This window comes from Microtus oregoni, unplaced genomic scaffold (assembly GCF_018167655.1).
Source record: "Microtus oregoni isolate MIOR12 unplaced genomic scaffold, Mior012 000000F_ref0000247, whole genome shotgun sequence".
Classification (NCBI taxonomy): domain Eukaryota; kingdom Metazoa; phylum Chordata; class Mammalia; order Rodentia; family Cricetidae; genus Microtus; species Microtus oregoni.
This window is the reverse complement of record NW_024543059.1, coordinates 66,491,611-66,509,818: the sequence shown is the minus strand read 5'-3', so window position 1 is coordinate 66,509,818 and position 18,208 is coordinate 66,491,611. Positions and strand designations below refer to the sequence as shown.

The following is an 18,208-nucleotide window of genomic DNA, read 5'->3' as shown; positions in this document are numbered from 1 at the left end:
TACAAATACCTAATCTTCAACACCCTCAGAGACCCAAGAAGGAAATAATATTTACTGAGTAAGCAGGAAGTGCAAGCATTGCACAATCATACAGAGATCTAACTTTCTCTGTCGTAATTGTTTTCCATTTTTTAACAGAGGAAATTACTCTTTTAACCAATTCCTCCCTTTAAGAATTCCCAGTTTCCTCACTAAATCTGCCGACAATGAAGATGAAGATGTGAGGCTGATTGCTGCTGCATAGAACAGTAAATGCCTGACTGAATTTCAAGGCGGTGACCTAGTTTGGCAGCAGCCAGAGAAGGGGGTCCAGGGAAAGCCCACCAGGAGAGAAGAAAGGACAACCTAGCCAGTAGGGGAAGGACTCTGGCTGCGTGTAGCTCCGGCTTTGCAGGTGGCTGCAAAGCCACGGACAGATGGCTTTCTCATGAATGTGTACCCCAAAAGTTGTGCGCCAGAATTCATTAGCATGAATTCTAATTGGTATTTATAATAAAAACCCAGAGTTAGATATAGATGTCAATGCTGAAGATCAGAGGAGCAGAGTACCAGTCATTAGAGTTCTTACTTTTACCAATTCTCAGACCAAAGGGGCGATCCTGTCCTCAGACTGCACTGGTCCTCAGACTGCACTGGTCCTCAGACTGCACTGGTCCTCAGACTGCACTGGTCCTCAGACTGCACTGGTCCTCAGACTGCAGTGAGCTCCTGTCTCCTATCTTACATTCCTCTCTCCGACCAGCCATATCACCCCTGTCTCCACCTCTCTAGTGCTGGGATTAAAGGTGTGTGATCACAGAAGCTGGGATCACCTTTGTGTGAGCTCTGTTTTCTCTTTTAGATGGATCAGTGTAGTCCAAGGTGGCCTTGACCTAACAGAGATCCCTCTGCCTCTGTCTCCTCAGTCCTGGGATTAAAGGTGTGTGCCACCACTACCTGGCCTCTAATGGCTTAGCTCTGCACTCTGATCTTCAAGAAGCTTTATTTGTTTAAACACGAATTAATATCACTACAGAAAGGGTTTATTTGACTTACATTTACACATCACTGTTCAGCTTTGAAGGCCAGGCCCTGGTGACTGGAATTGATGCTGAGGTCATTGAGGAGTACTGCTACTGGCTTAGACCTTATGGCTTGCTCAATCCTGTTTTCTTATAGAATCCAGGACCACCAGTTTAGGTGACCCCAATGGGCTGGGCCCTCCCCCATCAATCACTAACTAAGAAAATGCCCAATAGGTTTGCCTACAGCCATTTCTTATGGAGGCATTTTCTCATTTAAGGTTCTTTCTCTTCAGTGACTAGCTTTTGTCAAGTTAACATAAAACTAGTCAGCACAGAAGGCCCAACTTGTTGCTGAAATATTCTGAAAATTCAGTTCATAAGTATCCATTTTTCCATTGATATGCAGCACAGTCTACAGTACAGTCTATTTTGACCCTTTTTGGGAGGCTGGAAATTCCTGTCTTTGATTCCTTTATAGTACTACCTTAGAATACCATAAAGTACAGTAAAGTTTGGTTTGAGATTGGAGTCAGAAGTTATAACTACAATTGTTATCTCAGTATACTCTTTTAGAAAAACTTGTTTTCAGTTGAGGGTCTTAACTTTCTCAGGTTCCATTTTAAAACTGTTGGCTAATATTTTATATTTATAAAATAGGAAATATTAAGTACTTCCTGAATTACTTCATAAGTTTCAACCTTCAATTTAGTATAAAATAAAAGGAGGCCGTAGTCTGCAAAACCGAGAGAAACGATTTAAGAAGCTTACTTTGGATGGTCCAGGACCTGCAAGCTACGTTCGACCTTATCCTGGGACATTGTGCACCAGGAGCAGACAGGTACTCCACACTAAAGAACATCTGCAATGTGTCACTTTTTAAGTTATGCTTCTAATAACTTTTAAATAGCATAAAAAGGAAATCCTAAGCTGTTTGTCTGATGTTGAAAAAAGAAAAAAATAATTATTATTTCATATTCATTTTAATTATAAAATAAGTATAATATTAATTTTTATAAACTGTAGTTTTTAACCGTATTAACATCATACTTCCTTCTTTAGTCTTTTTTCTTTTATGGTTGGGGATTGGACCCAGGGCCTTGTATGTGCTAGATAATTAATTCAACCTTTGAGCTACATCATTGAGTGCCTTTCTTATTCTCGACTATTCTGTAACTACAATACATGCAGTGACCAGGAAGAAGAGAGGTTTAAAGCCTGGTCATCTATCTAGTTTACATTTTTTAAATATTTATTTATTTATTATGTATACAATATTCTGTCTGTGTCTATGCCTGCAGGCCAGAAGAGGGCACCAGACCCCATTATAGATGGTTGTGAGCCACCATGTAGTTGTTGGGAATTGAACTCAGGACCTTTGGTAGAGCAGGCAATGTTCTTAAACTCTGAGCCATCTCTCCAGCCCCTCTAGTTTACTTTTTTTAGTGACTCTGTGCAAATACCTGTTAACAAAACAATAATATTAGCATGCTTCCTGGGCTGAAGGTGTCACCTGGTATTGGAGGGCATTTATCCAGCCTGTGTGAGGCCCTGAGTTCTTTCTTTAGAACCACACAGAACAAAAACATGATTCTTTGAAGGAAGAAAGCTGACAATTGAGATGGGGGACAGAGGTAGTTGCTATTTCAAGACAAGATTTCAAAAGCGACAGATGAGTGATCATGCATTGAAATGCATAGGGATCTAAAGGCTGCTGCCTGCTAGAAGACAAAGGGGACAGTGAGTTTGGAGATGAGCCTTGACGAGTGCCATTAGAACATGTATTCTGGGAATGGAGTGCTTTATGAGTGACACAGAATTGTTTTTTATGGAAGGCAAAGGAAGATTATTTTATTTGAAGTGAAGAATTTCTGTAAGAGAGTCCTAGATACTGCATTTGGAAAAATAAATTCATGTTATAAAATTAGTTATTTTTGTACCAAAGCCATACACTGTTGAAATAAATAACATTATTTAATGTGGGCTTGGCCATGTTTTTATTAAGAGGGATTATATTTTTATCCCAAGTATTTCACATAGCTCAAGCTAATCATATTTTCAACAGTTCTGAGAAAAGAGCCCTTGTATTTTAGGATTAAGGTCTTAGTTGAATAATGTCAGTGCAGAGGTGAGACTGAGTTTTCTTCATGTGTAAGGACAAGATAAATGTTCATTTACTGATTGTCAAACATTGCTGAATGACCATGTCTGTCACTTAATGAACATAATGCTAGACATTCTTTATCACATAGAAGGCAATTCACAAGAAGCACAGTTTTAGTAGGGGGCAAAATTTGGGACAATATAGCTGATGAAATACTACTTTAGAGCCATAATAAAAGGATCACCAGTATCCCAAATGAAAGGATCTTTGAAGGAGTAGAAGAATGATTTCATTTGGTCCTAAAGAAGAATTCCCATGGTGGTTAGAAACACTGTAGTCGTGGAACAGCACTTGGGTCACAGACTGCGGTGTGTATTGGCAGGGTAGGCTGAGGGAAGTGCAGTGTTCTGTGGACTGGGAAGTACAAGATCTGAGAGACGAACATGAACAGAATCTCCAGGAAGGAACGGCTATTGTTTTTGAAACCTTTGATGTGTCCTTTTTGAGAGTACTGAATAGAAAGAAGACTGTTTAATGCATTCTTGTTTTAATTTTGTAATTACTTTTTAAATGCCACTGAAGCTGCTTAGCTGATGTCTCTAGTGAAAAGCATCTCTAGCAGTGCAGCTTTTCTGTTGTGTGTGACATGTGTGCAAACACCATGGCATTCATTTGTTTGTCCAGAAAATACAGTGATCAGCATAATCTCACATTCTTTTACTCTACACAGCTAAATCCTTTAAATGGCCATGTTTTGTTTGATATATACTTTTAAAAAGTATATACCCTTATGCTTCTGTTTATTTTCCATGGAAGTAAAACCTTTTCAAAAAAGCTCTCACTTAATATAAAGATTGTCAATTTTGCCATAGTCCTTTCAGAATTAAAGCCTACATTTTATTATTTGTTACATATTTACACCTGATGCATACCATAGATATAAATGGGGTTGATTCATTTCCATCCACTTTAGCGTCATCTCATAGACATTTTTCTGCATTGTAGCCTGTACAGTTAGCACATGTATACAAGTTACAGGTCATACGCAGATGGTCAAGAGTTACAGGGAATGAAGGCTGGAAATGTTACTAAATGAACTAAAGGAAAGAACTCAGGATTGTTCTGTATAGTGGACACTCTCATAGTGTCTGATGTTGCTGCAGCAATGCCTTGTGTTATTTATCATTTTTAAAATCAGTACTATTTGCTTTACTAAGAAAGATAAATAGCTGACCAAGTTAAGAGTAAATCCTTAGCCTGGTGGTCCGGTGCATGCCTTTGATCCCAGCACTCAGGAGGCAGACGCAGGTGGATCTCTGTGAGTTCAAGGTCAACCGGGTCTACAGAGTGAGTTCTAGGACAGCTAGCACTGTCACACAGAGAAACCCTGACTTGAAATACCAAAAACCAAACCAAAACAAACCAAAACAAAATACAACAAAAAAATAAATCCTTGGATTTTATGGTGACTTTAACAGTGTCTATGACTTTAGATGTGCTAAAGTTTGAATGCACTCCTTCAATAAGACTTTTTTTGGTTAATATTATGTACTTCATTAAGTCTATATTTAATGATTGCCTTTAGTAAATTATAATATTTTGTTCTTATTCTTTCTTCTTGTCTCTGAATAACATAAAATGTCTTTCTCACAAACATTTTATGTTTAAAGAAAATTTCTAGAACACATGCAGTTTTCAGGAGCATTGATGTTCCTTCAATTCCCTCTCCTGGAAAGTCACATGGCTATCATCTCAATGACGATGACAGTATCAGGAAGCGCACACCACCTGCCGGTGATGACACAATAGGCCCAGCGTACTACAAGCCTCAGTTTGTAAGTAGCAAACGTCTGATGGACAACTGCTTACTGATGTACGTTTCATTCATGTGACAGCAACTGTTAAGTAACAGTCAGAACACTGATTTTCAGTGGCTGTGTACTGCAGAATTTCTCTCCCTACATGTGTGCTTGCCTCTGGCTAGCAGAAGAGAACAGAGAAAATGGATGAAAGCTTTTTAGGCCAGGCTTGGAAGCTAGAGCTCAATGATGGCTAATCTTAGCCACCTGGAAATCTGGGGTGTGTAGTCTGACTCCACATTCAGTAAAAAGGAACAGTGGCAGCTACTAGTTTCAGCCCTGTGTACAGATGAAGTGCAGACTTTCTCCCTGCTTTTAAAGGCGGTCTTGCACACTTTATTTATAAAAGTTTGATTTGAGAACGTGTCAGTCATTCTCATTGCAAAAATTAGTGTAAAAAAGAAAAAGAAGCTTCTGTGATTGAAATACCAAATATGGTTTATCAGGTCCATCTCTTGGAGATCTTAACTGTCAGTATAGTAAGTTGTCAAAATTTCATTCAGCCAGTTGAAGTACATGATTTGTTCATAAAACATATAATGAGTCGGGCGGTGGTGGCACACGCCTTTAATCCCAGCACTCGGGAGGCAGAGGCAGGCAGATCTCTGTGAGTTTGAAACCAGCCTGGTCTACAAGAGCTAGATCCAGGACAGGCTCCAAAAACCACAGAGAAACCCTGTCTCGAAAAACAAAAAACAAAACAAACAAACAAAAACATAAAATGAATATAAATAGTAAGTATGATTTTACTCAGTGACAAGGCAGAAGTATATAGTACTCTGATATTACTGTATTTTTATACATTTATTGGCTCTGGGAGAAGGAATCAGAGTGAGGAAAATGATAGAAATCAAGGCTAGACCTGAGGAAAGTTGAAAGATCAGCCTTTTCATGATTTTACTGCCTGCACTCTCATGCTCTATTCATTTGTTAGGATCAAGTACTCCAGAAACTATCTCGTTTGTGAACAGTCACACACTGGGGAGTTTGAGGGTATTAGATGCTTTGAAATGTTAAAAACTTTAAAATATTTCATTGTAATTTATTAACATTGTCAAACACATACTGCAGCAATAAGGACAGATATTAATACAGCCATCATCTAGATATGACAGATGCTACAGTTTTGGCAGGAGTTCTCAGTGGGTTACAGAAAGAGAAATAATATGTCTGCCCAGTTATCACATATGGATGATGTCAAGTAATGGTCTTATCTTCTAATTTTGTTTCATATAAACTTACCATTTTTCCCTTTTGAATTTATAGGTATTTTTGGAGAGGTACTTTAAGTCTATGTAGTTACCCTATTTCTTGTCAAACTGTCCCTGGAAATTCTTCATCTACTAGTTTTATCATCTACTAATGATATTTGAATGTTTTAGTGTGATACTTATCAAATGTTGGCTTTCTGACTGCATCTTCTCTATAATGTCTGTTTTTGGCACTTTTAAAATATTTTAAAAGAGAATTTTAGGTTCATTCTTACTTATGTATTTATATCAGATTCATGCATTTCTGTTTTCCTTAAAATATTATAATTTATTACTTTCATTGTTTATTTTGAACCTTAACTTATCTCATATTTTATTCTGGGAAGTCCCTATACTCTGCTACTGTGTCCTTTTGAAATGTCATATCACCTTGCACAGTTTCTCATTAGCCATTTCTTTAAGAGACCCTGTTTTTTTCGCTAGAGATTTGATCGTATCATTGCTTTGAAGGCACCTGAGGACAGAGTTAGAAATGAATAGTTAAGGCTTACTACCACTAGCTTTGAGTCTGACCTTATAAATATACTTCTGTTTACAGTCTGAAAACATAGCCTTTCTAACTTGTCCCTTTTTCACAGCAAGGAACCTGACTCTCCTTACCCCAATATATTTACTTATTATAATGCTGTGATGTAATGAAAATATTAATGGTTTTAAAATTGATAACTGAGAATAACAAAGAAAAACAATCTTGAGAAGATTTAAGCTTTTATCTGTAGGTCTTGAACTACTATTCTAGCAAGAGGTAGAATAAGGAGCTGTAGGTTCATTCTGGACTTGAGGGTTTGATGGTATAGACCCATGTAAGACTGCTTTGCATTGCTACTGGTGGAATATCTGTTCATTTCTGAAGACAAATTTGTTTCCAGTTTCTTTGTTCAAGTTTGTTTGTTACCTCACAAATGTGGTAACCTGTAGCACTTCTCCACATTATGCTTTTGAATAGCCAGTGGGTCATTGAGAAAACAGGCAGAAACAAAAGTTCTTAGAGTCAAATGAATGGAAAAACACAACTTACCAGAATCTTTGGGATATACCTAAGACCCCCCACCAAGAAGAAAGTTTATGGCTATGACTGTTTATATTAAAAATTCTGGGTGCCAGTGAAATGGTTAGGTAGTTAGAGGTGCTTCACAGTAAGCATGGAAAGCTGAATTAACTCCATAGATCCTATGTGGCCGAAGGAAAGAACCAGTTCCTGAATGCTTTTCTCTTATCTCCACATGCACCATGTCATACATATAAATAGAAATAAGTGACAATAAAATAAAAGATATTAAATAAATAGCCCAATATAGCCAAAAGAAGGAGAAAGAAAAGATTTAGATTAAATAAACTGGAGACAAGGGAGCTGTAGGGATGACTCAGCGGTTAAGAGAGGTCTTGTTGCCTTTCTAGAGCTTTCTAAAGCAATTGCCATCATTAGGTAGCTCAGGGTCATCTGTAACTGTAGCTCCAGGGAATCTAACTCCCGTTTATAGCCTCAGTGAGCAACTGCACATATGTGCCCCTGCGCACCCTGGCGTACGCGCGCGCACACACACACACACACAAATGCACGCATACACATGCATAAAAATAATAACTAAATAAGATTAGAGATAGAAAAGAGAATGCAATCACAGTTTCTCATGAAATCAGGACAATCATTAGAAGGTACTCTGAAAATTGCCTCTGGGGGCCATATTGTTGTGAGTGAACTGCACTGCCACCTGAGGCCAAGTTGATGTCTGTGGTTCAGGCTACTTCTGAAGGCCTTGTCTGGGTCCGTGTTCCTACTGCAGCCAGGTTCTGTGCTGTTGCCAGAAATCATGTGGAAGCCCATGACTTGTGCTCCTGTAATTTGTTTGCTGTAAAGAGCAAGGAAGCCACTTTTGCAGTGATATCAATGATTGTAGTCACACAATTGAGAGGGAGAGACATGATAGGCTTCTGTGACAAACCCTACCTTCCAACCTACCCTGTGAAAGTGTAACAGCCTAAATAAAAAGCCATTGAAGAGAACTCTTAGGGAGTGTGATAAGGATGCTGACGTTAACTATGCACAGTTGATGGCTTCTTGGGGAGGTGGAGGAATGACAGGCCACTGAGAGTTTGACCATATTCCAGTGAGTATATGGATAACACAAATTGGACCTTTTTTTTTAGTTGGGAGGGGTGTCACAAGGCAAGCTGGGAGGAAATGGAAGGATTGGGAAATAAGCATGATCAGGGTGCATGATGTAAAATTCCCAAAGAATCAATTAAAGGAAACCACAGAAGAAATAAATTCCTATACCTATGTGATCTAGCAAAATTAGATCAAGAAGATATAAACAAACTAAAAGACCTATGACAGCGTGGTGGTTTGAATAGGTATGACCCCCACTGACTTATATTTGAATACTTGGCCTATAAGGACTGGCACTCTTAGGAGGAGTGACCTGTTGGAGTATGGCCTTGTTGAAGGAAGTATGTCACTGTGGGGGTAGGTTTTAAGGTCTCATATGCTCAAGCATTTCCCAGTGTGTTCACTTCCTGTTGCCTGTGGATCAAAATGGAGAACTCACCAGCACCATGCCTGCCTGCATGCTGCCTTACTTCCTGCTATGGTAATAATAGACTAAACTGTTGTCCTTTGTTCTTAATTGTTGTTGCTTTTTGAGCTATGGCTGTCCTAGTCAGCAACTGCAGTTCTGCTGCTTCCAGCAATGGTTAGGCTGCAAGAGCCATCCATTGCTTGAGGAAATTCTATTCCCTCAGGCACACACTCTTTCAGTGCTACAAAGGGAACCTATTTAAATTTCTGTCTCTCTAAAGAACTCAGTATTCAAAGGTTGAGGTAGAATCCTGCTCTCCAGAAAGGCTGAATAGCAAGCAGCTTACCTAGCTCACAAACTTGCTTCTCTCAAGACGTTCTCATGCTTCTCGTGGCCCCTTCTTAAAAACCCTTTTCCACCTGCTTCCTCCCTACAACTTCCTGTCAGCTAGTTGCTGACTTCAGCCTTCTGACTACAGGTAAATTTTATCTAATCAAACACATCTTTGCATCATTAAACAAATGTTCCGGAGCATAAACAAAAGTAATATACCTTAAAATAATATTCTACAACACTAAACCTCTGAAACTTGTAAGGCAGCCCCAGTTAAATGGGTTCCTTTATAAGAGTTGCTGTGGATATGGTCACAGCAATAGAAACCCTAACTAAGACAGACAGTAAATAAGGTTTAAGACACCATCATCATCAACAACAAAAAGTACACTTCTCTAACCCCTCAACCAAGAAAAGTCAGGGTTCAGATATGTTCCCTGCTGAATCTTGCTAATCCTTCATAGAAAACAGAATATTTCTCCAAGTGCTCTATAAAATAAAAAATGAAAGAACATGACCAAGTAAAAGATATCTATGGAAAAATGCCTGTATATAACATTGTGCTAAATGGGGACAGATTGAGAGACTTTTCTTTCAAATATGTGATGAGACAAGTATTTTTTGTCTCTCCACTCTTAATCAATACAGTGTTCAGTGTCTTACTTAAAACAAGACAGGAAAGAAATAAAAGGTTACAAATAAGAACACAAGGTGTCCACATGTAAAATAACCAAGTCAGGCCATCTCTATCACCTTTCACAAAAATCAGCTCCAAGTAGATCAAAGACCTAAATGTGAAACCCCAAAACATCAAAAACTGATAGAGGATATATCCCATAAGCAGTGCCTTATGGGATATAGGTGTTTGTTAAGAGAGAACTTTCTGAATAAGAAAGACACTGTTTGCCTAAGAACTAAAGCCAGCAATTGACAGGTGGGTTTTAGAAAACTGAAATCAACTGGGTGATGGTATTTTACAGATTTTGGAGAGACTCTTTGCCAGCTATACATGTGAAATAGGGTTAATATCCAAAATATATAAATACCATAAAACACAAAGAGCCAAAGCAAATGACCTGTTAGTAAGGTTGGCCTGGGACGCAAACAGAGCGTTCTCAAAAGGAGAAAAAAAAATGGGTAAGAGATATCTTGAAAAATTATCTTTAGTAATTAGGGAATGTATGTTAAAACAACTCTGAGTTTTTAATCTTACTTGAGTCAGAATGGCAAACATCAGTTGAACAACAGATAACAGACACTGGAGGGATTGTGGAGAAAAGATAATCCCCTTTTTCTGTTGATGTTACCTGTAAACCTATCCAGATACTCTAGAAATCACTGTGGAGAATCCTCACAAAGCTAAAATTATATGACCCAGCTATGTATGTGTTCAAAGGACTTGAAATCTTTCACATATGCTTGGCCAGCCATACTTATTTTATATTTTATTTCTTCAGAATTTCTTACAATATATTTTTAAAATTTTAGTTAAAAGATAATTACAGCATTTTCCCTCTCCCTCCTCCTACCTGTGTTTCATTGGAATTCACAGTTTCCTCTTCTTTAACCATTGTTACATATACACCTACTGAATAAACATATAAATATAACCTGCTGCATCCACTCTGTGTCTCCTGCATGTATATGTTTCTAGAATAATCAGATGGGGCTTTTCCCTGGGGAAGACTAATCTCCCTCTCTCAGTAGTTGTTAATTGCCTGTGCCTCTTCATCTAGGGTTGGGGCCCTGTGAAATTTCCCTCATCTATGTTGGAATGTCAACTGGTGTTGGAATTGTCCAGTTCTTGTTTAGGAAGCCATGCTGCTGAGGTTTTATGGATACTGCTTCCCTATCATAGCTAAAAGGCACAATCTCACAGCAGATTTCCTTGTTTTCTGGCTTCTGTCATCTTCCATAGCTCTTCAATGATATTCATTGATCCTTGGGTGGAAGAATTTTGTGGTAAACTATTTCTTTGTTTTATAATAATTTGTCATATATTAGCAAGATATATGTATTACTTATTAGTAATGCTTTTAAGATTTCCTAGATTCATAATATTTTTTCACATGAATAATTAATATACTGACTTATAAGCTTTACTTCTGGTCAAATTATTCATAGAAAACAAGAAAATTATTATAATAGATCATGAATAGACCCATTTTAGTAGATGACCTATTTTAGTAATCATTGAGTCATTCCCACTAATAATTTACTGGTCTACAAGTATAAATATAATTTAATTAAGCAAGCCATATAAAAACTTAAAGGCATCTTTCTCTGTATTTAGGAAGATTCAGTAAAGCTCAGTTGCAAGTTTATTGGATAGTCTGTGAAATTTGCATCCTGCGTTTGAGAGTGGGTGAAAGCTTGGTAGCAGAAGGTACCATTTCTTCCTGCTTCTGCAGAAAACAGATTCTGACACTGCTGTGTAAATAATACTTTAGCAATGCTCAATCAAATCATATCGAAATTTCTGATTTTTCTTTGCAGCTCTTTTTTATCCTTTTTGGGGATAGTACTGTATTTAGTGTCACTGTCCAGGTAGGAACACAATGAAGCATTAGCAAAATAATATAATAGATGGGTAATTATTGTGCATTTTTCTAATGAATAAGTCATATCTCCTGAAGGTATATGGTAAAGCTTAGATAGAGAATTGTTTATAACTGACAAATGATATATTTCAGCTAAGTTTATCTGCAGAGAAATTCTGTATATAATTTATTTAGTAAAACATTTTGAAAGATAAAGCACAGCCTTTCTCATTTCTAAGTAACAGCTAGAGATGTATTTCTAGATCTTCTTTTCCACAAGGAGGTTGGAAGTGAAATCACGCTGCTGACCTCTGAGCCGCCACAGAGCATCCCATCCGTCTTCATCTGATGCACCTCAACACTTCTCATTCTCCACAAGTCTATTTCCACATTTAATGATGGAAAGATGAGGGGTGAAAGTCCCCTCTTCATCCATCTAATTGTCAGTCAGAGTGGCAGTCAGTAATTCTTTTTCAAATTTCATTAAAGCATTCACTTAAAGTGTCACAGCTCTGTGCTGAGTTTGCTTCAATTAAGGCATATTTTATTGGTTGGTAACTTTCCACAGGGACAGTGACCTTGAAATTGGCATTGGCAACAATTCTTAACATGAAAGCACATGTGATTGAGGATTAAATGTGCATCAATTTATCCTTTGGGTTTTGCTTTTTAAGCCTTTCAAGTTAAATTTGAGACTAAACAGTTACCGAGTGCCATAGAGGCCAATGAGCTACTTGGTAGCTGTTTGTTCACATGGTTTAAGTGTGCCTCTTACTGTTCATACGGGAAAATTATTTTGCTAGTGCCTTAAATTTTGTGTGTGCCTGTGTGAATGTATGTATGCATATATAAAGGATTTCATTATGAATTGTTCAGAGGTTGAACTGTAAAATCTCAGTATTGAAGAATGCTTCTTGGACACATTTCTACTCAAGTTCCTAAATTGTGTTGATACAATCCTTCGTTAGGTGTGTAGCTCAGTGATAGAACACTTAAGTAGCACATTTAAAGACTTAGGCTTAATTCCTAATACAGTAGGGTGGTGGTTGACAGAATTTTTTTTCCTTACTGTGTAGCCCTGGTTGGCCTGGTAGTTTGCTATGCAGGTCAGGCTGTCTTCAGATTCTCACAGATCTGCCTTCTTTTGCATCTCAAGTGCTGGAATGAAAGGCCTGAGCTACTTCACCTCATTTATGATCTTTGTAAGGTTAAAAATGTGATATAAAAGTTTTAACTTTTTATACATCTGTAGGCTAGGGTGAATGTATAAGATACGTTGCTGTGTGCAGTACAAATATCTAAGATACTCAAACACGGCCATATTTTTGTATTAGTACTAGGACATGTCTGTATGATTATGAAGTTTTGCTTCATTTTTAATTATAAACAAAATGCAGCGTAAGTGGGAAATGATTGTTTTCCTATCATCAGAATTTACCCTGGATTTTCAACTGGCTTCTACCCTTCCTTGGATGCAGAGCATTCTATGTCCAGCATATCTACATCTGGGTTTCTCAGGAGTCATGTTAGCTACTGAATAACTGTCACAGTAATGGATGCTTGTGTTTAAGTGACCCTTTTTAGTCACTTCAAAGGGATGATGATGCCAAGGAGACACCGTCAAGCATTTCCTCCAGGTGAAAGGTGAAAGTTACCCTCATAATATGGAGTTTGCAATAGCTTAGGATTAATGTACTTTCAAATAAAAGCTCAAAATTTTAGTTAAAGAGTTGACATTAGTTTTTGAGAACATAGCCACTAGTAAGCCATTTTGAAGAACTTTAAAGTAATTCACGTAACCTTGTTTTAAGGCCTTTAGATACCTTTCCTTATTTCCTTTTGTGTTAGGTTTTCTTATTTTCCTTTTTTGCTATCCCTAGGAGTCCCATAGCATGGCAGCTCATTACACACACACACACACACACACACACACACACACACACACACACAGAGTATTACAGAGCTTGGTTGGTAGACATCTCTTTCACTTTTTATTCATAGACTTTTCTTTCAAGGATCTGATAAGTGGCTGAGATTCATCATCATATATCAATTGGAACCCCTACTTTTAATGACAATAATAACAATATATCTTCCTTTGATGTAATGCTTTATGGGACTCCTTCACCCATCACGCGTGGTGTTAAGGCTGAGTGCCCACACTGAAGAGAAGATGACTCTCTCTTTGTGTTGTAATTCATAAGAAGGAATCTGTAGCTCAGTAATTCAAGCATAGTAAGATATAAACAAAACTAAAGTCATTCCAGAAGAGATAAGAATGAATCCTTTTATTTATATAACAGCACATTTCCTGGTGTTCATCAAATAAGAGGACTTCTAGCCTTCTGTAGAATTTCATTTCCTGGTTCTTTCTTGAAGTCTTTGAGGGCTCTCTTCTGTGCTTCCTGTGCACTATTTGCAGTGAAAACAGCTTCTACCCCACCAGGCCCTGCAGTCTTTGCCAAATGGTGCTTTCTGTTGATTATTACAACCAGTGTGATCTTTCACAGCCATGACAATGCCCATTTTATATATTATTGGTATTATGCTCTATTGGTATTATGCTCTATTAGAAGGGGCTCCAAAATAATACTGATTTTCATCAATGCTTATTTATTTATTTATTTTTATTTTATTTTTGTTTTTTCGAGACAGAATTTCCCTGTAGCTTTAGAGCATTTCTTCGAACTAGCTCTTATAGACCAGGATGGCAGCTTGTTATAGATTAACAGTGTGTAAACAAGCAAGATATTCTTTTATTGGCAGGCTGCCTTTTTGTAGTTATGAAGAAAGAACCAATCACTTTATTAATTATCTTGAAAGGCAATCTTATAAGAAATCTTAAAAGAATTACAAATGTAAACTTTTACACATGAAAAATAATCAGTTCTACTTTAAATCTTTAGTGTGCATACTCACTCATCAATAGTTTCTCATATTGAAATTAGGGTTACAGTACCAGGCATGAGGACAGAAATGGGTATAAGAAATTAATCACCACTGTTGGTCATCAAGCAATCCTAGCAAAAAATGCACATCAGCCAATGATAGTTGGGTTGCTTTCTTCTTATTCCCTTACCTTAATGAGTTTCTCATTCAACTATATGCTTTTCTAAAACTTTGTCTTCTCGGGTTTTTCACCTCAGCTATTTAACAAAAACATTGTAGTCTAACTTTAAGTTATTTTCAAAGCCTTGTTTCAGCTGTGATGCACTCTGAAACTTGTGAACACATCTCTCAACATTAAGGTTAAAAGAATTTAAGCTAGGTGGGCTACTAAGACTCAATTGTTTTTCTTAATCATCGCCCTAAGTCACAGACTATATGGCTCCTCAATAGAAACTCATGTGTTCTGTGTGACACTCCCTTGTTTTGTTTTGTTTTTTATCAACAAAACTATTTAAATTAGCATTATTATTATCAATTAAACAGCACAGTTTAGGAAGAAATCATCTTCATAATAATCAACAGGTAAAAGAATGCCCAGTAGAACAGGGTATTTCCATGAGATAAACACACTACGTTACAGGCAGTGGAGAATCTCTCCTTACCCATTCACACCATGCCAGATACCAGAGAAATACACGTCAGTGGCAAACATATAAAGGCACAGCAGAACAAAAGACATTCTGCAGTCTGTGGTTCACCCATCAGGAATTTTCCTCCTAGTGGGCTGATACAACTTCAATTGACCTGCTGTTCCTCTGATATGGCCACCAGCATGTCACTGAAAGCCTACCCCAGCATAGGTGACAGCTCATGAAACCTGGAGTGCTCTGCCAGCCTGAAGGCAGTTTAACAGGGTTGGAGAGTGTCTCGGGCAGCTCAGGTTATGTAAACTCTTTCAGGCAGTTTTGAAAGATGGTTTGTTTCATCTCTGCCTATTCCAGGCAGCACAGCTTGTCTGAGTGTTTCTCAGCAATCCTGATTGCTCATATTCACTTTGGAAAGGAGGGACCCAGTGAGTCTGTTCAGTTTCAGTGACTTCCCAAAGCTATTGAGTTGTTTACTTCTTGAGCTTAATGAGCTTCCCTGCAGAAGAGAGTGTTAGAACATCCTGTTGTTTTCTTGCCTTTTCAGAAACATCCTGTATCTGTACAAGCTTCCCCTTAAGAACCCCTGCCGTTTTATCTCTCCTTTAACACCCTGTGTCTTGACAAATTTTTCTCTAAGATGCAAAGTTTTAATCTCAGAGGAAACTGCCACACAACAGCTGGTGACTCCATTTTTCCACATTCAGCTCTTGCGTCCAGATGCAGTGGCTTCTTTTTGGATTCTGTCACAGCATTCCAAAGCCTTTGAATGTTGCTTCTCTCACTGACTATTCATTACCAAAAATCCAACCATCATCCCCAGCTTCTGCCTTTCAGAAATGTTAACAGAGGTCAGCTGCAGCTCTTCTCACATGCTGTAGGCCTTGTGCATGTTCTGGAAACCCATTAAAGTGTGTGTGTGTGTGTCTTTTATACAACTCTTGAAGTCTAGGTGAGGGTCAATAGATAGCAGTTTGAACTGAAATTGTGCTTTGTGGTACTAGCATTTCTATTTGTTGCACTGATAATGTTTGTAATGATAAATGATTGTTTATTACAATGTGTTTAAATAGTAAATCACCTAGAAAACTTGATACACTGTTTTATGTAGTTAAACTATGTTATAGGGATTTATTCAATATATAGTAATGGTTTTAGTAATTCAATCTTATTTTAAACTATTTTATGGTCTGGAGAGATGGCTCAGGTCTTTGAGAAAACCAGGTTCAATTCCCAGCAATCATGTGGCAACTCACAGTCATCTATAAGTCTATTTTCAGCTCCAAAAGATTCAATGCCTTTTGTGGTTCCTCAGGAACTGCTTGCATGTGGTACACAGACATGGATGCAGGCATAACAACAGATATATAAAACAAGACCCCCACAGTTTACAAAGACAGCTTTTCAGAGAAATCAACAATAAGTAATATAGAATTTATTGCCTACCTTCAGTTAAAACAGTATTGTTAAAAAAATTTAAGTGGCTTGTTTCTTATAGAATTTATTTATTGCTAATTTATTTATTGAGTGTTTTGCCTGCTTGTATATATGTGCTTCACATTATTGAAGTCCCCACAGAGGCCATAAGAGAACTTTAGATTGCAGATGGTTGTGAGCTGCCATGTGGGTACAGGGGACTGAACCTAGGTCCCAGAGAAGTACTGCTCTTAATCACTGAGCCATCTCTCCTGACTGCTTAAATGATTTCACTAAGAAGACTATAGCACAACAAGAGAATAGAGCCTTTGGAAGGGAATTCACTATTTTTACTGCATTATATTTTCTTGTTTTAGTTACTGAGAAAACCAGTGCTTTAACTTTTTGTAGTTCATGCTTAAGTTCGATATCTATTCTTATCAATGTTAAAAAATTGTTGGTTGATTTTTTTCCTGACATAAATAATGTAATGGTGTGTCCTTTCCGTTTAAGAGACAAGGCCCCTCCCTTGTCCACCAAGGCAAGCTGATTTTTCAGCTTCCAGACTGAGTCCCCTCTCTCTCTTGAAAAGGCAGCTTCTGTCTCTCCCCCTTCTCCCTACTTCTCCTCTCTCTCCTCTCTCTCTCTCTCTCTCTCTCTCTCTCTCTGTCTGTCTCTGTGTGTGTGTCTGCCTCTCTTTCTGCTCTTTCCCCTTATCCCCTTCCCTTCCATAACCCACTAAATAAATATCCAGCTTCACTCTGCATGGTGTGCCTATCCATCTGGGTCTCTCACCTGCCACATGGCTTCCTGCCTGGGACCCAGCTGCCTTCATGGCCTGCTGTGGTCTTGGGACCTGCTGCCTGTTGCTTGCCACCACTTGGGAACCTGCAGCATTTTACTTAAACCATTACAAACAATTTCTTTGGTATTAAACAAATGATCCTATCCTCATATATTAGCAGTATCATGAACTAGGATAGTATTTAATTTGTTATTACCTACTTGTTATTCTTATAAAACTACATGAATATATTTTTAAATATTGTGTAATTAATTGCCTGAGGTCTCTTGGTTTTATTGTATTTTCTCAATCTGTTTAATTAACATATATATATATATATATTTTTTTTTTCCTTTTTCTAAATACTATGTTCAACCTCTTTCCAGAGGTGGAACTGCTCTTCATTGTTCTGGAGGCATTAAATTGCCAATGTAGTACTAAGAGCAAAGTGCTCACCCTGGCTCAGTGTAGAGTAATATTAGAGGCAATTCTCGGAGAATCCTGGTTGACATATGAGACAGATGGGCAGTATTCAGCTTAAAGAGCCCTGGTTTTACTGGTGAAACTTCTTTGACTAAGGATATTCTTGCTATGTAATTAGACCTCAGTCAAATTTAACAATATTTTTCTTTTCTTTCTTTCTTTTTTTTTTTTTTTTTTTTTTTGGTTTTTCGAGACAGGGTTTCTCTGTGGTTTTGGAGACTGTCCTGGAACTAGCTCTTGTAGACCAGGCTGGTCTCGAACTCACAGAGATCCGCCTGCCTCTGCCTCCCAAGTGCTGGGATTAAAGGCGTGCGCCACCACCGCCTGGCTTAACAATATTTTTCAATTTGCCTCATGCTCTTTTT

At 37.8% G+C, this 18,208-nt stretch overlaps 1 protein-coding gene across 1 annotated transcript in view; it reads left to right on the top strand.

Annotated features, from left to right (window-relative positions):
• Stpg2 (sperm tail PG-rich repeat containing 2) overlaps nt 1–18,208 on the top strand; it is a 355,873-nt gene that overhangs the window by 7,893 nt on the left and 329,772 nt on the right. Inside the window, exons 3-4 of the mRNA XM_041659514.1 lie at nt 1,714–1,842; nt 4,776–4,940. Coding sequence (XP_041515448.1) covers nt 1,714–1,842; nt 4,776–4,940 — 294 coding nt within the window. The remainder of the gene's footprint in view (nt 1–1,713; nt 1,843–4,775; nt 4,941–18,208) is intronic.